Source organism: Poromitra crassiceps (assembly GCF_964638095.1).
Source record: "Poromitra crassiceps genome assembly, chromosome: 3".
Classification (NCBI taxonomy): Eukaryota; Metazoa; Chordata; class Actinopteri; order Beryciformes; family Melamphaidae; genus Poromitra; species Poromitra crassiceps.
Window position 1 is genome coordinate 71,226,040 of NC_139625.1, and position 21,923 is coordinate 71,247,962.

General features: G+C 44.7%; 1 protein-coding gene across 1 annotated transcript in view; it reads right to left on the minus strand.

Moving 5' to 3' along the window:
• The window catches only part of trmt61a (tRNA methyltransferase 61A), a 38,983-nt gene extending 17,103 nt beyond the window's left edge, over positions 1-21,880 (minus strand). The window contains exons 1-2 of the mRNA XM_083632768.1: positions 21,750-21,880; positions 20,534-20,885 (exon numbers count right to left, since the gene is read on the minus strand). Coding sequence (XP_083488894.1) covers positions 20,534-20,864 — 331 coding nt within the window. The 5' untranslated portion in view covers positions 20,865-20,885; positions 21,750-21,880. The remainder of the gene's footprint in view (positions 1-20,533; positions 20,886-21,749) is intronic.
• Positions 21,881-21,923: the final 43 nt, after the last annotated feature.

Consider the following 21,923-nt stretch of genomic DNA (forward strand, 5'->3'; position numbering starts at 1 on the left):
CAAACTAAATGAATGTCTACAAAACTGTTGACAGTTTTCAGATATGTGAGAGATTATGTGCAAAATAAATCAGCATTGAGAATCGGCAGTGTTCCTTTAATGTCTAGACATTGCTCCTGTACCGCCAGAGCTGCCCTCTTCAACGCTTACAAGAGAGACATAAGCCGCTTTCACACCGGCCTTGAAAGCGGTAAAATATACGGAAAATGTGATCCGCGCCTCGGATGTGAAAGTTGTGAAAGCGGATTGGTGGATAATTATGTTACGCCTTTCGTTCTGCCAGTGGACCTAGTCATAACGCCGGATCGGTCGCCATCTCGCCTCCACATGTAAGCGTAGGAGCGGTGACACAGAACGGTGCGAATGGTCAGCTCATTCATAAAAAAAATACAGGGGAAACCACCTCACGCAGCAAGAAGAAAGGCATAAGTGAAAGTAAAGAAAAGTTGCCTATACAATCATGACTGCAACAGGGGCACCAGGAGGAATGCTCCGTGCCTACACTATGAGTAAGTGTAGGTTAGGCTTTATGCTCAAACGATGTTGACATTAGTAGGTAAAATGAACGGATATAATAATAAGCTTCAGAGGACGTATCTTAGGCGTGCATAGCTGTCTGTGGCGAGTTGGTCTGAGGATATTCCCTCTGGAAACCAGCTCCAGAACTGCAATCTGTCTAGCTAGCCTGTTGTGCGTTCCCTTACAAAAACTACTAACATTATAGTATTCATGTGCATTTATAGCCTATACTATTCCCCCGACGACGAGTAACGTTATGCAGACTGCAGCTGTTTGATATGCGGGCGTCGGTTTTCAGAATGGACACTAATTAGGCTACTTCATGGGAATAATTTGCTTTACAAAAAACTGGAACCAAAAGATAAGAATTAGCCTTTAATACATGATGGTGCCTCTGTGATCCATAAAGTCGATCAGATGAATATTGAAAGCCTTGTTACCATGCTGCATGTGGAGAACACTTTCTGCATTGTGGGCATATTATTAAGGTGAGCTCTGATCAGACTCATCCCTTTGATGTTCTTAACGAAGTTGGCTGGCGTACATCGGCGATGTTTGGTTGTTGAATGAATTTGTTCATCATACAGTAGCCTAGGTTACACTAACCTATGAAAATATTAATTTAGGCTAGGAGGAGCTGGGTGGAAATTCCTCCCCTCGCCTCATTTCAATCCGGGAGGGGTGGGTGTCACCTGAAAGCACACCCCAGGACGGGAATGTGGCGGTGCTGCTTGGCTCTGTGTGAAAGCAATTTCTGTGGCGAGGCTGCTGGCTTTGCAGGCCTTCTGAACTGCAATATTGCACGATCTGTGTATGAAAGCGGCATAGAGAGAGAGAGAGAGAGACAGACAGACAGAGCGAGATGCTTTATGACTGAGGGGGAAGGGAGAGGCAGACAGAGAGGCAGAGAGAGAGAGAGATTGATTATTCATCCAACACGCCGGAGAGAGAGAGAGAGAGAGATTGATTATTCATCCAACACGCCAGAGAGAGAGAGAGAGATTGATTGACCCTCGTGTAAAAGGAGGGTTTACTGTTGAGAGGAAACGTGTGAGCCAAAGCGCTCTGAACCTGATCTGCATAAACAAACGATCAATCAGAGCGAGGCTGGAGCTGGACTTCAGAACCTCCAGGCTGTGTGCCAGGTGACACCCTTCCATCATGGTTCTTCTCATGTTGTAAAGTAAGGCGAGGGCTGGTTAAGCTAAAGTACACTAGCTGCTTTCAGACATGCCTTGGAATTCGGGAGTTATCTAGAGCAGAGGTTCTCAAATGTTTTTCAGCCAAGGACCCCTTACAAGATAGAAAATATACCGGGGACCCCCTCATTCTGATTTGTGATTTTGGGCTAAGCTTAATTGTTTCCACTGTAACGTGCTTGACTTTTAATTTGATAGGTTTGTTAATAGAATGTAATCCATGAACCATTTTAGATTTAAAGCATAAACTATTTTCGTTGAACTATGAAGATTTTGCAATTTTTTTTTTTTTTTTACATTACATTTACATTACGTCATTTAGCAGAGGCTTTTGTTTTGTCCAAAGCAACTTACAATATCACAATTTGTCAACAGTACAGAAAACCACTATGCAACACAATCAATGACAGCCAAGATATTTTGATAGACTAGCACCATGCAGGAAGTAGTTTGAGAAGGAATAAGTAACATGTAGCATTTTATTTTTAATAAAAAAAAAAAAAAAAAAAAAAATTACCTGAAAACTTTTCAGGTAAATGGACCCCCATTTGAGAACCACTGATCTAGAGGGCATCCGGATGGCGGTGTATGTATGAACACAATTTGGTGAGCTATGCACGCTCCCGCGACCCTCCTACTGAGATTCAGGGAATCTGAAGTTTTTATTTGTTGTTTTATTGTTATCAGATATGCACTTTAAATATGCAGGGCTGCTAACACGTGCAATACACAGTATTATTGCGTATTTTTGTAGTATTTTTTTACCACTACAGATGATTTTATGATTTGTATGAGTTGTGTATGTTATTTTAATGTGTCTGTGTCCTCATGTACTGTGCTGTACAACAAATTGCCTCTTTGGAGGACATTAAGGTTTTCTACTACTACTACTACTATCCGGAGGTAAGACAACATCGAGCCCTAGTATCAGAAGCGGATTGTTCCCCCCCTCCAGAGCTCCGTGAAGTAGCCAGCTCAGTGAGTGCATGAGAGGGAGAGAGACAGAAAGCCAGCGTGACAGATTATTATTATATAAATAGTCGATGTGAATGAGCGAGGGAAAAAAAACATCATGCAGTTTCAGTTTTTCCAAATGAAGCTCAAACCTGCTCCGTGTGCGTCAGCCAACAGGCTACATGTTGCTGGATTGAAACGCTCATGGCTCTGATCTTATTTCATTTCTGCATAGCTTCGCACAGCACACACACATTTAAAAGAGAGCATTTTTGGATGCGAGGGTCTCCTGCTTCCCAGTATTGGACATCGCTAGGTAGAGTATCTGCCATCTGGATGTGGTTGCTTGCGTTCATGCCTTTGATTTTTTACACAGCGTTTGTGAAGATTCACGTGCAGAACCGCAAATTCCAAGTAGCGTCAAGTCAGGCAGTATAAAACGAAAACCTCCGGGTATAACCTTCACAATAATGGCAATTAAATAAAGTAAATGCACGTGTAAGGTTTTTTGTGTGTGTGTGATCCGAAAGATACAGAACAGAGATAAACTGGAAGAATATCTGCTCCCTTCGAAAAGTCTATTTTAACCCGTAGTGAGTCGACCGTTCTGATTTTTTGTTACTAAGTAATACATTTATTTTATTTTGAAGGTAAAAACATCTAGCTTCCTGTATTCTGTACAATTCTAGTAAAATTTATGCACTTTAGGACTGAACATAGCAAAGACCTGTTTTCTTTGTAGCGCTTGAGACTCGAGGAAATCGATGCATCTGGGCGTGAGTTGTACGTTATGCGCAAACGATTATATGCCGTGAACGTTAGGCAGTTATCGGCCATTATGTAGGCTATTTTTAGCAACTTGTTTTCAGACTGCATGTCGTGATAGTTTGTTGAATGTCAATGCGATTCACTTAAGGCTATGCTCAGACAGTGAAGTACAGCTGTGTGGTCAGTTTTCACAACTCCCCATTGTGTGGTCATGCCCAGATTCCCCCCACCCCCGCCTCCTCTCTACTTTACACCCGGAGGTACAACACATGTATGAAAGCAACATGCCTCATGTCTGAAAGGGTACAGTTCACATATCCCCCGGGTCAGGCTCAGGGGAAGCAACCCTGACCTGACCCGGAGTTCATGTCTGAAAGTGGCTTATGTCAGTTCTCATGTTGTAAAGTAAGGCGAGAGCTGGTTAAGCTAAAGTACACTCTGTCAGTTCATATGTTGTAAAGTATTTAGAGAGCTGGTTAAGCTTAAGTACACTATGTCAGTTCTCATGTTGTAAAGTAAGGCGAGAGCTGGTTAAGCTAAAGTACACTATGTCAGTTCATATGTTGTAAAGTAAGGCGAGAGCTGGTTAAGCTAAAGTACACTATGTCAGTTCTCATGTTGTAAAGTATTTAGAGAGCTGGTTAAGCTAAAGTACACTATGTCAGTTCTCATGTTGTAAAGTAATGCCTACCCCACACTACAGGATTTTCAAATCCTTGAAGATTATAAAAATCTTGAGAGCCCACACACTACAGGACAGAGAGAGCCGATTTTTTAACATTTCAATCTTGGGACACACACACAATCGCGTCTGTTCAAACGCAACCCCACACACTAGAAGATTATGCCGAAGATTCACCTTGAAGCAGGGCTCGACGTTAACTTTTAAAATGCCTATTCAGTGTGCGCACCGGGTGTAGTAGTGTCATTTCGTTTTCACGCACGGGTATTTCACCTCGATGACAATTTCCTCGTTCTTTGTTTCTGTGCGGGGCTGCGGGTGGACGCGGACCAGTTTATTTTGCGAAAAACTAATGGAAACGCAGCTACTACTGGCTCTCTGCTCAAGATGCAATCGCCTGTCGGGTTGTAAATATCTAACATGTTAGATATGGCCGATTCACAATCGGGAAGAGGCAGTCTTCCCGATTGTGAATCTTTGAACCCCACACACTCCAGGATCATTTGGGAAGATTATCTGCCCGACGCGCTTCAAATCGGGAGCACCCCCGAGAAAATCGGGAGGGGGGAATCTTGGCCATAATCTTGCAAATTATCCTGTAGTGTGGGGTAGGCATAAGGCGAGAGCTGGTTAAGCTAAAGTACACTATGTCAGTTCTCATGTTGTAAAGTAAGGCGATAGCTGGTTAAGCTAAAGTACACTATGTCAGTTCTCATGTTGTAAAGTAAGGCGAGGGCTGGTTAAGCTAAAGTACACTATGTCAGTTCTCATGTTGTAAAGTAAGGCGAGAGCTGGTTAAGGTAAAGTACACTATGTCAGTTCTCATGTTGTAAAGGCGAGGGCTGGTTAAGCTAAAGTACACTATGTCAGTTCTCATGTTGTAAAGTAAGGCGAGGGCTGGTTAAGCTAAAGTACACTATCAGTTCTCATGTTGTAAAGTAAGGCGAGAGCTGGTTAAGGTAAAGTACACTATGTCAGTTCTCATGTTGTAAAGTAAGGCGAGAGCTGGTTAAGCTAAAGTACACTCTGTCAGTTCTCATGTTGTAAAGTAAGGCGAGAGCTGGTTAAGCTAAAGTACACTCTGTCAGTTCTCATGTTGTAAAGTAAGGCGATAGCTGGTTAAGCTAAAGTACACTATGTCAGTTCTCATGTTGTAAAGTAAGGCGAGAGCTGGTTAAGCTAAAGTACACTATGTCAGTTCTCATGTTGTAAAGTAAGGCGAGGGCTGGTTAAGCTAAAGTACACTATGTCAGTTCTCATGTTGTAAAGTAAGGCGAGAGCTGGTTAAGCTAAAGTACACTATGTCAGTTCTCATGTTGTAAAGTAAGGCGAGAGCTGGTTAAGCTTAAGTACACTATGTCAGTTCTCATGTTGTAAAGTAAGGCGAGAGCTGGTTAAGCTAAAGTACACTCTGTCAGTTCTCATGTTGTAAAGTAAGGCGATAGCTGGTTAAGCTAAAGTACACTATGTCAGTTCTCATGTTGTAAAGTAAGGCGAGAGCTGGTTAAGCTAAAGTACACTATGTCAGTTCTCATGTTGTAAAGTAAGGCGAGGGCTGGTTAAGCTAAAGTACACTATGTCAGTTCTCATGTTGTAAAGTAAGGCGAGAGCTGGTTAAGCTAAAGTACACTATGTCAGTTCTCATGTTGTAAAGTAAGGCGATAGCTGGTTAAGCTAAAGTACACTATGTCAGTTCTCATGTTGTAAAGTAAGGCAAGAGCTGGTTAAGCTAAAGTACACTATGTCAGTTCTCATGTTGTAAAGTAAGGCGAGAGCTGGTTAAGCTAAAGTACACTATGTCAGTTCTCATGTTGTAAAGTAAGGCGAGGGCTGGTTAAGCTAAAGTACACTATCAGTTCTCATGTTGTAAAGTAAGGCGAGAGCTGGTTAAGGTAAAGTACACTATGTCAGTTCTCATGTTGTAAAGTAAGGCGAGAGCTGGTTAAGCTAAAGTACACTATGTCAGTTCTCATGTTGTAAAGTAAGGCGAGAGCTGGTTAAGCTAAAGTACACTGTCAGTTCTCATGTTGTAAAGTAAGGCGAGGGCTGGTTAAGCTAAAGTACACTATGTCAGTTCATATGTTGTAAAGTAAGGCGAGAGCTGGTTAAGCTAAAGTACACTATGTCAGTTCTCATGTTGTAAAGTAAGGCGAGAGCTGGTTAAGCTAAAGTACACTCTGTCAGTTCTCATGTTGTAAAGTAAGGCGAGAGCTGGTTAAGCTAAAGTACACTCTATGTCAGTTCATATGTTGTAAAGTAAGGCGAGGGCTGGTTAAGCTAAAGTACACTCTATGTCAGTTCTCATGTTATAAAGTAAGGCGAGAGCTGGTTAAGCTAAAGTACACTCTATGTCAGTTCATATGTTGTAAAGTAAGGCGAGGGCTGGTTAAGCTAAAGTACACTCTATGTCAGTTCATATGTTGTAAAGTAAGGCGAGGGCTGGTTAAGCTAAAGTACACTCTGTCAGTTCTCATGTTGTAAAGTAAGGCGAGGGCTGGTTAAGCTAAAGTACACTCTATGTCAGTTCTCATGTTGTAAAGTAAGGCGAGGGCTGGTTAAGCTAAAGTACACTCTATGTCAGTTCTCATGTTGTAAAGTAAGGCGAGGGCTGGTTAAGCTAAAGTACACTCTACGTCAGCAGTAATGTGTGAAACCTGACCTTTCATATCAGAAGTTTAAAGCCACTGCACTACGGAGGCGGGGCCTATGAAGGACAAATGGGAGGATAAATGCTAACAGCTAAGCTAACCGTACCTATAGAGAAGTGTCACCAGGCAGTTACCAGTCACACTTTCTCCTGCTGAAGCTCACATGTCCCACAATGATAAGTGAAGAGGCAGGTAGCAAGCTTATTATAAATGGTAAATGGCCTGCATTTATATAGCGCTTTTATCCAAAGCGCTTTACAATCAGTAGATAGTCTACATTCACCCATTCATACACCGATGGCGGCAGGCTGCCACGCAGGGTGCCTACACACCATCGGGAGCAAGGAGGGTTAAGTGTCTTGCCCAAGGACACAGCGACAGCAGCTGGGAGGGAGCGGGGATCGAACCGCCAACCCTTGTATCATTGGCAGACCCGCTCTACCTCCTGAGCTAAAGCCGCCCCAAATGTTTACTTTATTACTTTAGCATTAGCACGTTTAATGGTTTAACAAGTTAGTTTACTGGCTCACTTAATTGATTCTGTCATTATGAGAAGTTTTTTCATGAATAGGAGGAAAGCGCCACTTTTAAACAGTGATGTAGGAGCCAAGCTACAGTAATAAAAAAAGAAGAAAAGCTACTGAATGGAGTAGGATGAGCTTTGATCAGGAATTTGAAACAAGCTTTAGGAGAGGATAAAATGGCAACACAGCTGAGCTGTGTGGATATTTGTTCATATCATTATGTCTCTATGGAATCTCCACATACCACACACTAGTTTATATCATTATGTCTCTATGGAATCGCCACATACCACACATTAGCTTCAGGATTGGTTCTAAGTTCTGATGTTGCTTATCGCAGGTTTAACCAGAGAAATGTGGTTAAAAGGGCACACTATCCAAGAGCATTTTTTTACCCTTCATTTTAAAATGAGCATTGTTATTCCTCAGCAATTTGCAATTTATACCGCCTGAGTACATGAAAGAGCATTTTCCAACCGATTGGTTAAATCTTGGCAACACACATGAGCTACATTGGATCTGGTGTTACAGTGTGCATTTAACTCAGGATACATTGTTACATTTGTGAACATGATGAGTACCAAAGCTAGGAGCAAGCACTGCCTGGCGTCATGGGACTGACATGTTCTGTCTGTTTTTGATGGATTTCACTTCAGTGGACTAAACACACAATTAATTGGTGTCACCTGTGTGTGCAGCTGTTGTGCCTGAGTGTGAAGCTCGAAATGGTATGAGGAATGGGACAGCACTCTGTGGCATCATGTTGCCTTGACGATGTCAGATGTTGCCATCTCCCGTTATTTAATAAGTTCCGAACTTACTCTTTGCTTGTTTTTTTTGTCTAAACAGCATTATTATCCAGAAGTTGCTTTCCCCCATTGGGATGCATGCATGATAGATGATACATTTATATTAACGTCACAAATGCTATGAATTGTGACCAAGTTCCTCAGAAAAGTATTTTGACTTGTAGAGAGGCTGCATTAGGGCATTGAAGAGTCGCCTCATGCACGTAGTTTTTTCGCTGGGATGGCCCTCAATGCTCGTATCAGACCCTCACGCACTTAGTTTTTTCACTGGGACGGCCCTCAATGCTCGCATCAGAGCCTCACGCACTTAGTTTTTTCACTGGGACGGCCCTCAACGCTCACATCAGAGCCTCACGCACTTAGTTTTTTCACTGGGACGGCCCTCAACGCTCGCATCAGAGCCTCACGCACTTAGTTTTTTCACTGGGACGGCCCTCAACGCTCGCATCAGAGCCTCACACACTTAGTTTTTTCACTGGGACGGCCCTCAACGCTCGCATCAGAGCCTCACACACTTAGTTTTTTCACTGGGACGGCCCTCAATGCTCGCATCAGAGCCTCACGCACTTAGTTTTTTCACTGGGACGGCCCTCAACGCTCGCATCAGAGCCTCACACACTTAGTTTTTTCACTGGGACGGCCCTCAATGCTCGCATCAGAGCCTCACGCACTTAGTTTTTTCACTGGGACGGCCCTCAACGCTCGCATCAGAGCCTCACGCACTTAGTTTTTTCACTGGGACGGCCCTCAACGCTTGTATCAGAGTCTCATGCACTTAGTTTTTTCACTGGGACGGCCCTCAATGCTCGCATCAGAGCCTCACGCACTTAGTTTTTTCACTGGGACGGCCCTCAACGCTCGCATCAGAGCCTCACACACTTAGTTTTTTCACTGGGACGGCCCTCAACGCTCGCATCAGAGCCTCACGCACTTAGTTTTTTCACTGGGACGGCCCTCAACGCTCGCATCAGAGCCTCACACACTTAGTTTTTTCACTGGGACGGCCCTCAACGCTCGCATCAGAGCCTCACACACTTAGTTTTTTCACTGGGACGGCCCTCAATGCTCGCATCAGAGCCTCACGCACTTAGTTTTTTCACTGGGACGGCCCTCAACGCTCGCATCAGAGCCTCACGCACTTAGTTTTTTCACTGGGACGGCCCTCAACGCTTGTATCAGAGTCTCATGCACTTAGTTTTTTCACTGGGACGGCCCTCAACGCTCGCATCAGAGCCTCACACACTTAGTTTTTTCAATGGGACGGCCCTCAACGCTCGCATCAGAGCCTCACACACTTAGTTTTTTCACTGGGACGGCCCTCAATGCTCGCATCAGAGCCTCACGCACTTAGTTTTTTCACTGGGACGGCCCTCAACGCTCGCATCAGAGCCTCACACACTTAGTTTTTTCACTGGGACGGCCCTCAACGCTCGCATCAGAGCCTCACACACTTAGTTTTTTCACTGGGACGGCCCTCAATGCTCGCATCAGAGCCTCACGCACTTAGTTTTTTCACTGGGACGGCCCTCAATGCTCGCATCAGAGCCTCACGCACTTAGTTTTTTCACTGGGACGGCCCTCAACGCTCGCATCAGAGCCTCACACACTTAGTTTTTTCACTGGGACGGCCCTCAACGCTCGCATCAGAGCCTCACACACTTAGTTTTTTCACTGGGACGGCCCTCAATGCTCGCATCAGAGCCTCACGCACTTAGTTTTTTCACTGGGACGGCCCTCAACGCTCGCATCAGAGCCTCACACACTTAGTTTTTTCACTGGGACGGCCCTCAATGCTCGCATCAGAGCCTCACGCACTTAGTTTTTTCACTGGGACGGCCCTCAACGCTCGCATCAGAGCCTCACACAATTAGTTTTTTCACTGGGACGGCCCTCAATGCTTGTATCAGAGTCTCATGCACTTAGTTTTTTCACTGGGACGGCCCTCAACGCTTGCATCAGAGCCTCACACACTTAGTTTTTTCACTGGGACGGCCCTCAATGCTCGCATCAGAGCCTCACACACTTAGTTTTTTCACTGGGACGGCCCTCAATGCTCGCATCAGAGCCTCACACACTTAGTTTTTTCACTGGGACGGCCCTCAATGCTCGCATCAGAGCCTCACGCACTTAGTTTTTTCACTGGGACGGCCATCAACGCTTGTATCAGAGTCTCATGCACTTACAGTTTTTTCACTGGGACGGCCCTCAACGCTTGTATCAGAGTCTCATGCACTTAGTTTTTTCACTGGGACCGCTCGCATCAGACCCGTTGAGGGCTTAGTTTTTTCACTGGGACGACCCTCAACTGTCCCAGATTTTAATTGAGAACACGGCTCGAATTCCATGAGGCCGTGAGTATGGTGCTGGGTTTGGGCCTTGGTCTCCCTTCTCAGCTCTTGTCCATGGTCATGTGTAATGAGCCATGGCACAGCTTATCATTTGTTTGGACTTTCCCAGGACGCAACAGGGTTTAGTACAGGTTTTTCCCAGGGTGCAACAGGGTTTTTAGTTCAGGCTTTCACAGAGATTTTAACCAAAGACGATGGGATTTCAAGCAAGGCGAACCAACCTCAACTCACTTCCTGTCATTTTGGCACGCGGGTTTTGCTCATGGCTTTCCACGGCCACGGCCACTAAGATTTTCAACAGGTCTGAGTCTATTGGAGTCAATGAGAAAAGTCAACGTGATCTCAGATTATGACAGATCCCTTAGCCCCCATATTCATTAAAGTAAATATTCGGCTCATTCTCCGAAGCCACATATCTTCTGAATATTCTGACACTTCTTTTCCCCCAAATCAGTGGAGACGATGTGTTCAGACTATGTTTCAGACACTTGCTGGTGGTCAAAACCAAACACCCGTTTACACCTGGCATTAAAATGTTTTGGGTGATCAGATTGCAATCGGATAGTGCTTGACCACATAAACCTGATTACATTTGCACCTGGTATTAATATGTGTCTCCAGTGTCCACATTGCGATCCGATTGCGATCAGAACAGGTAAGCTCCATAGCATAGAGCAGCAGATAAATGGTGACTGTTGTATGTGGATTGAGAATGAATTGTATTACACTTGTGTTCAATGTGGTCACAATGTGTCCCTGAATTAATTTTTATTTTATTTATTTTTTTGCGTGCGTGGCAAGGCAAACCAATACAACCAGAGAGCTTATATAACTACTTGGTATATTTATTTTAACATAAAAAAATATATATATATTTCAACATAAACATTTCCCCCCGTATTTATTCAGTCAGTACTAATACAGTAGTAGCCTACACTTTTGTAATGTTTTTACTGATCACCCCAAAAATAAATTTTAATGCCAGGTGTAAATGGGGTCCACGCTCAAAGCAACATCGCCAAATCCCCTTCCACCACCGGAAAGCTCTTGATTCTCAGTAGCCTTGCCAAGCGACTACTAAGGCAAGCTCAATGCGAGCTTTGCTCTGATGCAAATGGTCAAGGCAGCCCTGAGCTCCTATCAGGGTTTCTAATCTGTTCACAGAATAAGACGTCAAGTCAGCCGCTGTACGAGGAAGTGATACAGCAGCATGAGGAGAATGAGGGGGGAGGGGGGGGCGAGGCTGCAGTGTGTCATCCCTGCTTTCTCTTCTGCATTTTTCCAAAAAATGACAAGTATACACACACTACACACACACTACATACACACTACACACACACTACAGTGTTTCACCCATTTTAGATTCTTGCCATGGAGGAAAAGACTGAAACTGCATTTAGAGCATACAGGACATGGGAATGATGGAAATACATTAGGCCAGTCCAACGTGGGGTCCGGCGACCACCAGGGGTCCTTGAGGGGGTTTCCAGCAAACTGATGAATTATGAAACTTCTTCTTCCCTGTAGGCTCCCAAGTGGAGCTCACTACACCAACGGGCTTGGTGCATATGAGGAAGCCTTCGATAGCGGTTTCTGTAGCAAGTGGGTTTTTATGGGGAGGGGTTGCTAGCCCCACGCCCCCTATTAACATCTTTGAAGGTGGGAGGAAACCGGAGTACCCAGAGGAAACCCACTCCACGATGAGGAGAACATGCAAACTCCACAGAGGGACGGACCGGGGTTCGAACCCACAACCTTCTTGCTGTGAGGCGACAGTGCTAACCGTGCCGCCCCTATTAAACTTCACCATTATTTAATTTACAAGAAGTTGATACAATTAGAGAATTAGAGAATGTAGAATAATTACTTTTTGAAACATAGTTTCACTGGTCTCTATATACCTCTCTATATGGTCTATAGTGGTGTATATAGTGTATATAGTGGTGGCGCAGTCGGTAGCGCTGTCGCCTCACAGCTAGAAGGTCCTGAGTTCGATTCTCGCCTGGGACGCTGGAGTTGTGACCCCCCCATATCTTCAGTGCCTACTGCCCAGGTGGGCTATCTCGTCGAAAGGGCCTTTCTGTGTGGAGTTTGCATGTTCTCCCCATGCTCCCCAGGGGGTTCCTCCGTACATAACCCCCCACTAAAAACATGCAGAAGATCGTCATCCGACCAGTGACGACAACATCCGAAGTTGGTCCCCGGGCGCTGGAAAGAAAAAGGGACCACTGCTCCTGGCCTGCCCCCTGGAGGAAAAGGACAAGCCTGGATGGGTCAAATGCAGAGGACAAATTTCACCGGCCACCGTCAGCATGAGTGTGTGTTTGTGGCCGCATGCATGTGTTGAAGTGTTCGTGTGACAATAAAAGACGGGCTTGTCCATCTGAAATCGTGTTTTATATGGTCGATATACCTCTCTATATGGTCTATATACCTCTCTGTTAGGGATGGGCATTTCTAGCAAAAACACTATTCGAAATTTGCTGGCCAAAGTCGACTTTTAATCGAAATTCGAAAAAAAAAAAAAAAGTAAAAAAATAAAATAAATGTTTTCTTTCTTTTTTTTTTTGTGAGTGAAATGTTGCATTGTCTCCCCTGATTCTAAGTCTAAAGCCCAATTTATGCTTAGTCTGCTGACACTTTTGAAACGGTCGCCGACAGAAATGAGGACTTGAGTCGACACTTTCAAGTGTCGGCGAGCAGTGTCTGCTACCTAGTGAAATGTCTAGTGTCGCTAACTACGTCACATAATGTCGCGCAAGTGTGATTGGCTATATAGACGGGCACGTGCTTGACTTCCTTGTTTTAGTTATCATGAAATTAATGAACGTGAAATCCCCGCTATTTGTATCAGCATGTCCTTGATGTATGACTTCGTGAAAATCACAAAGAACACCGTGACCAACTTCCCAGAGAGAGAGGAGGTGAGTTGTGTGTCGTTATATGCGGCTGCAGTTACATCTTGCCTCCGACGTGGGTTCACTGACAGCATTCCCTCTCTTGGCTGTCTGCACTAGTTCTCTGCCTCCCTCTGTCTATAGTGTCACGTGACCGGTGAGCCGAGGAGAGAAGCATAAATGCAGCAACATGAGCGATACTTTATTTTTCGTCTGCGACCATGTGCTGAGCGACACTTTCTAATAAGTATAAATTAAGCTTTAGGCTTTATTAATTCATAGAAAAAGCTTCTGCTGTGGATTTTTAGCTCAAACAAGCATTGCACCACTGAAGTAAAGAACATGTTACATGACATTGACATTTTCGAAAATAAAAAACAGTTTTGACAATCATGAGTGGTTCATTAAATATTTAGTAGGCTCAGGTCTGAGTGCCAAAGGGGTGCCAAAGTCACCCCCTCTCCCTCTTCATGGGATTTCATCCGCCATTCATTTTTACATAAACCTTGCTTAAAATGCTTATAAAAATTGTTTTACTTGCTCAAACCAAGCGATTCGACTATACCGTACTTAGAATCAGGGGAGACAATGCAACATTTCACTCACAAAAAAAACAAACAAAAAAAAAAACATTTTTTTTTCTTCGAATTTCGACTTTCAATAATAAAAGTCGACCTTGATAATAACAACGATTATTCGAAAATTCGAAATTCGATGCCCATCCCTACTCTCTATATGGTCTATACCTCTCTATATGGTCTATATACCTCTCTCTATATGTTCCCTATATACCTGTTCTCTTAACACATTCACTGCCAGCCGTTTTTCAATACAGCTTCTGCCAAGGTTTTTTTTTGAGGATTCTGGCTCATCTTTCAAGAGCCGAGGATTCGTTTCTGTTAGGATTTTGTGAACACACAATATCTCAAAAGAACTAATAGAATGTGTGCTTTCTCTGTCTAAAAGAGTTAGTTTGTAGAGTTACCGTAATTTCCGCACTATAAGGCGCACCCGAGTATAAGCCGCAGCAGCAAAATTGCCTGTTTGTTACATATATAAGCCGCACCGGACTATAAGCCGCGGGTGTTTTGATGTTTAATTACCATATGTAAGGGTTCGTGCACAGAGGGGATTGTCGGGAAAGAGATGGCTGTTTGGGGAAGCTCCCATTTATTAACATTTCAACAAAACAAGCATATCCCGCTGGGGATCTTTTCTTTTGGCATTGTGAGACGCTTAAAAATCACCATCGGCGGGAGCTTTACTCCAGATGCTGTGCAGCCAAGAACACAAGTGAAATTCGTTCTCTCGTGACCTGTGGTTCTCAACGTGATGGACGATTCACCTTTCTTGTTAACAGTCCTAGTGAGAGGCAGGTCGAACGTCAAAGGCACTTCATCCATATTTATGATCTGCTCCGGTCCGATGGAATATTCCTTGATCTTTCTTTGTGTGAATTCGCCGAAGTTTGTAATTTTCTCCTGGTAGTCGGGAGGGAGTTGCTGACACACAGTCGTCCGCGCCCTGACGGACAGTCCCTTTCGTCTCATAAATCTGAAACACCAGGATGGTCCACCTCTAAAATGTTCAATTTTCATTTCGGTGGCGACTGTTTTGGCCTTCAGTCGGATCTGAACGGTGGACACACCTCGGCCGTCTGCTCTCTGTGTCAACACCCTGATGCCAAGGTTACGTGCTTCTGCTCGATTTCCTTCTTTCCTTCTTCTTCTCGCCGCCATCGTCGTAACACAGCCAGTTCTCCATCTTTTGAAGCATGATGTTAGATTACAACGAGCTAGTTGTGTGGCTTAGCCTTCCAAAATGTTGCCGTTAGTTTTTTAGAATGTAATACATAGAATTGGGAATGTTACATTCAATTTCATTCAGACTGTCTTTCAGGCTCAATTGCTGCCATTTTCCCCCCGGAGCGAGGGAGGAGGGAGGGTGTTTTACTGTAGTGGCTGAGAGAGCGTAGTGGCACAGTGCTCCAATCAGGTCGCGAGGCACATTTTTTGCAACATCATCCAATCAGGGTCTCGCTCTCGTAATGTCTGTCTTGCTCTCGTTCTGCCTCATACCAACATCCATAGATTTTGGAGGTCCCCGAGCGGCCGTTAGCTGATAAAATCCATAGATAAGCCGCACCGTTATATAAGCCGCAGGGCCAAAAAACGGGGAAAAAGCAGCGGCTTATAGTCCGAAATTTACGGTAGTAGTTATGTAAGCATTAGCAGTTGAATACAGCATGGTTTCAGCATCTGAAAATTTATTCTGAGATAAACGGCTTTTTGTGAAATTCGATAGAACAGTCACTTTAACCATTCATTTTTGGCATCAGTAAGACGTCAGACATCTAAACAATAGTTTTGAACAGTAATTTCCTCCATAACAGCAGGAAACACCCCTCTCCTTCAAACTCCTCCCTCCGTGTGTGTTCTTCTTGGCTGCAGCGGGCGTGTCACAAGCTCGTTTCTGTTGCTGCTGTAACCTCGCGTCACCAGGCTCACTGCTTTGCTGCTGCTGTGCCTGTCTGCTGGCGGCCGCTGGGCAAGTCTGGATATGGGCTCGCTCGTTTCTTGGGGTTTGTGTTGAGAGCTTTGATGAAGCTTTTGCGATTCTGGTCTTATTTATGCTGCGTGTTTCAAAGTGTGTTCCACCCGTAATCTATTATGCAAATTTGCAAAACCCCACCGCCAGCTCCCAAGCGCGAAAGTGAAAGCGTTTTCGCCAATCCATTTTCATGAGAATGGCTTCCTCACACTGCTTTTTGCTTGCCTTCCTCTAGTCTGGAGAACACTGTCGCCACTTAGTGGGTCGGTGGAATGGGTTGTACACGTTCGGTGGCTCCAATATTTTTATAGGAGACGTGGGGAGCGTTGATCCACGTCCCACCGTCAAAAAAAAAAAAAAAAGCCGAGATATCTCGTCATTGGCAGTCAACCGTTGGATTCTGTAAGCCGAGATATCTCGTCAATGGCAGTGAACGTGTTAATACAGACAGCCATGGAATTCTGGACATCATATCTAAGAATAGAAATGTTGGCATATTTCACAGACAAAATCTGTGTCTATGGCACTATTGTGGAGTGGACTAGATTAGGGGTCCTTGATAGGAAAAAGGATGAGAATCACTGCATTAAGGCTGTTACACACCGAGCGATGTGAATATACAGCACGAAATTGTGATGCTAATTTTGACCCACCTGTCAATCACAGCAACAGATGTGTACACGTCGGAAGCAAATTTCTGAACAATCGACCTTGGTCTGAAAAAATAAACACCGCAATAACATTCAGCGAAACTTCACCGTTGGTACTGTATGCACGGTTGCATTGACTGATATAGCTTGAGCTTCTGAAATTATTATTGATGTGCAAATTAATCGCACGGAAAAAACTCTCCCGATGTGTAAGGAGCTTTAGACTTTAAACGAAGAGTTAATTAAGAAAAATAAATCACAATTGAATAAAACTGAACAAAAAAAAGAGAAGAGGAACCTCCATCATATGAGCAGTAGATTGATAAGACAGATATCTGATCCAACTTTGGCCCGATGAATCAAAACCAATGCAGCGGTCTAACCGCACTGTGAAGCAACCCATGGAAGCAACACAGGTGGAAAGAGGGGAGGAAAGACAACATAAATCTATAAATACGACCGCATGTTCCCTGCAGGCCCAACAGAACCCCAAGGTGACTCCTCCATACGACCGCATGTTTCCTGCAGGCCCAACAGAACCCCAAGGTGACTCCTCCATACGACCGCGTGTTTCCTGCAGACCCAACAGAACCCGTGAGCAAGGTGACTCCTCCATATGACCGCGTGTTCCCTGCAGGCCCAACAGAACCCCAAGGTGACTCCTCCATACGACCGCATGTTTCCTGCAGACCCAACAGAACCCGTGAGCAAGGTGACCCCTCCATATGACTGCGTGTTTCCTGCAGACCCAACAGAACCCGTGAGCAAGGTGACTCCTTCATATGACCGCGTGTTCCCTGCAGGCCCAACAGAACCCGTGAGCAAGGTGACTCCTTCATACGACCGCGTGTTTCCTGCAGACCCAACAGAACCGGTGAGCAAGGTGACTCCTTCATATGACCGCGTGTTCCCTGCAGGCCCAACAGAACCGGTGAGCAAGGTGACTCCTTCATATGACCGCGTGTTCCCTGCAGGCCCAACAGAACCGGTGAGCAAGGTGACTCCTTCATATGACCGCGTGTTTCCTGCAGACCCAACAGAACCCGTGAGCAAGGTGACTCCTTCATATGACCGCGTGTTCCCTGCAGGCCCAACAGAACCGGTGAGCAAGGTGACTCCTTCATATGACCGCGTGTTTCCTGCAGACCCAACAGAACCCGTGAGCAAGGTGACTCCTTCATACGACCGCGTGTTCCCTGCAGGCCCAACAGAACCCGTGAGCAAGGTGACTCCTTCATATGACCGCGTGTTCCCTGCAGGCCCAACAGAACGACCAAACAAAATTATCACCTCTAATCACTGTGTGTTGACACAGCTCACCAGCAAAGTCAAGACCTCTCCCTCCAGAACGCCACACGTGCAATATTCTTCTGGGTTTTAGGGGTGGGCAATATATTGATAGTATCAATATCATATTATGTGACTAGACATCATCTTAGATTTTGGATATTGCGATATGGCATGAGTGCTTTTTCCTGGTTTTAAAGGCTGTATTACAGTTAAGTGATGTAATTTTCGGAACTTACGAGACTGTTCTAGCGACTGTTCTCTTATTTGTTTTTACCCACTTAGTCATTATATTCACATTACTGATGATGATTATTTATAAGGCTGGGTATTGGCAAGGACCTCAGCATATGATGCGTATCACGATACATGGGTCACGATACGAATACGATTGCATAACGATACATTGCAATACAATACATATTGCGATATATTGCAAAACTCGACATAATTTACTGTAAATAAAAAAATAGAGCTGAAAATACAACTCGCTGTGTACCACCCAGGTAGTGTAATAATATGTAAATCACTTTATATTGATAACTTAGTGGACAAATTGAGTCAAATTGAGTGTGGAGGAATTACGTAAATTTTATTTTAATGACATTAAAGGTAGTGTAATAATATGTAAATCACTTTATATTGATAACTTAGTGGACAAATTGAGTCAAATTGAGTGTGGAGGAATTACGTAAATTTTATTTTAATGACATTAAAAATGCTGATTTCTCACCCAGCCCTACTTCAATGCAGACATTGCAGCATTCTCCATTGTGCTGATGAGTGTGTGTGCGTCTGCGCCACGCCTGTATTGCTGACTAAGCAGATGCAACCCCCCCCCCCCCCCCCCCCACACACACACACACACAAGCAACCCGACCCCCAGGTTCCATCAATAATGTGGTGGGCAGGACTGCACACAGCACAGCAGTTAAACATGATGAAGCACTGCGGCAGAGACCCCCCCCCCCCGCCCCCCGCCCCCCGACACACACACACACACACACACACACACACACACACACACACATGCCTTAGGGCTGGGAAATGCAACAGCTGACTATAACTCACAAATACACTCAGAGTAATTGCAATAAATCAGATGGAAGAGGAGAGTGGAGCTGGAGGCAAAGAGGGCGAAGTGGAGAACCGAGGAAGAAGTGATGGATAAGATGGAAGAGGAGAGTGGAGCTGTAGGCAAAGAGGGCGAAGTGGAGAACCGAGGAAGAAGTGATGGATAAGATGGAAGAGGAGAGTGGAGCTGTAGGCAAAGAGGGCGAAGTGGAGAACCGAGGAAGAAGTGATGGATAAGATGGAAGTGGAGCTGTAGGCAAAGAGGGCGAAGTGGAGAACCGAGGAAGAAGTGATGGATAAGTAGAAGAAAGACCAAAGTAAACGATTGGAAAATATCAACATAATCCCATTATCTTTTATAATGTACATCAACAGTCACCCCAAGATGCTGACAGACACGGTGATACTTGAGGAGTACTAAAATTAAAATGGGTCTTTGAGTTCTAGAGAGATTTATATCTGGCACTTTTTAAAGCTGCAGTAGGCAAGATTTTTTATGTGAAAAAAATAAATCAAGCTAAATCACAAAGTGGGACTGCAATAGATAAGAGTGTGCAAACTCCACTATTCGGGTATGGACACTTGGGTATAAACAAGCACAAATTCACAACAGCTGTGACCACCACAGCCCACTCCCATTCTGCCACCCTGCATTTTGAAATTTCTGGGTTTCAAGTTCAAGTTTTTCTAACAGTTACCTCTCACCGCCATTTGGAGCCACCAATGTGCAAAGTTGCAGAGTTTAGGCTCATTAAGCCTATGATATGATACACTACACAACTGTCAAAATCTTCACAGATTATACACTACACCAGTGTTTCCCAAACTATAGGTCGGGACCCAATTTGGGTCACGGACCTGTGGGGGGTGGGTCGCCAAGAACTAGAACACAGTGTCGCATAGGCGTCCACGCATTGATTGCGAGAGAAAGAATTTCCGCGTTCACTCGTGATGACGTACAATATCCGCGTCGACATTGTAGTCTCATTTAGCCGTTTGCTAGCTAGCCACCCTTTTAACGGCACATAAAAGCTTCAAAACTCATAAAAGTGGTCTTCATGTGTGAAGATGATGTTACTAAACACTGGTTCGCGTTTGATTAAGCCAGCGTTGCCCAGAGAGATTATTAGAAGCATCGCGCCAAAAACCCATTCAAAACTCCCATAGGCGAAAACTGTGAAGAACCAGGGCTGTTAGCATCGATGATTTCCGGACTCGTTCCTGGAGCTCTCTATACCGGTAGTACAGACTTCACTTCATGTCAGCTGTCAGCCTGTCAATCAGCTGTCAATGCGGTTTGTTGCCACACAATAAACCAGCGGTTTGTTCCAAGCCAGTGTGATCCTTGACTCACTCTCACACGGCAGCCAATCAGCGTTGAAGAGCGAGCGACTGATGCCAGCGTAATCAGTTGCTCGAGTTGGGATATTTCATCTCGAGCGACGGGCGTATTTTCTCCCTATCGCTCTGTCTCTGTCGCTCAGACGCCCATCGATTTTTCTCCCAGGCGAATATACGCTCAATCACTCGTTTGCATTGACTTTGTATGTAAACTCGATGCCAGCGGAAAACTTTAATAGGTCGGTGTGAACGCAGCTTTACTCAAAATCCGATAAAACCTCACCTGACTCGCAGACGACAGACCCCGGCTTCAGCTCCAGCATCATGGTGATGTTGGCGATGTCGGTGGTGTAGAGGATCTGCGTGCGATGCGGCAGGTTGACGGTCCACAGCTCGGGGGTGGGGTGCAGCACGTATACCCACCCACCTTTGCTGCAGGTGACCTTTGACCCATAGCGCTGACCAATCAGGTCCGTGGAATGGCGGATGACCCCATAGCGTGTCTGCGTCTGGGCGCCCAGCTGCACCTTGACCGGCATCATGGACTCGTGGCCCAGGTAGACAATGGCGATGTCCCCTTCCCGGATGAGCTCTGAATACTCCACAAAACTCATGGTCACTGCAAATGCAAAGGTCTAAAAGGGAAGAGGGTGAAGAGATCAGCAGGTTTAAAAAAAGACCATGCTTTTCCACACTTTGATTTGTTTTGAGTATTTTGTCTGGTCTTCAATATGATTTACACGGTTAGACATCTTGCCCCTGCTAACTAACTAGGTCATCATATCATTGTATATATGAATATTGTTCTTTGATGATTGCCATGGTTCCTACATGCTTTCCATTTTAAAATTCCAGATTTTTCCCAGACCCTATGTTCCTGACTGGATTTGATATAATGCATGTTGACAGCTGCTGGGTAATAAGAGCATCCCTTTATCGGAACATTATTCTTCACATCGACAAAAACTGTGGACTCAAAGTGGCTCTAACATAAAACATAAAATGTCCTTACTTTATTATTATAATTTCAAATTCCCAAACTATCCAAGAACTGGAAATGATCAAATTCATTTTAAGACGTGCGTCATCAATATATATTATATATAAAAAAAAACGTTGTTGAACCCGGTTGAACCACCACACTGAAATTAGGGAGAGGCTGTAGGTTAGCTAACATTAGCATTAGCTAACAAGTAGTCTCGCTGGCCAGCCTCCTCAGGACGGAAGGGAGAGGAGGCTGGCCAGCGAGACTAGTTAACAAGTAAAGCAACTTAACGTCAACATCATTTGGGCTCATTTAACATAGCCTCGCAATTACAGATACATTTTGTAACTTAACCAACAATATACGGAGAGGTTACTGTGCAAACCGTCTAAATTAACCTGCTTCCACACCGGCTGGGACTGTTAGCTAACATGCATGCTAACGTTAGCCATTGAAGCCTGTGCTGTTGACTACAACGTTTAGCAAATGTCAGTGTTGCCGACCCTAAACCTACCTTCTGCGGAAGTTGTATCACTTAACGTTAGCTAATGAGATGAAACAAAGTCGACTGTTGATGTTGTGTGGGCACAGAAGCCCATTCATTCTCCACTCGCCACACTGCTATCTGTCTGTCAGTCACACGTGGTGTTGTTTTCAGAGGAAGTGAGTGGAGAGACAGCGGAAGAGT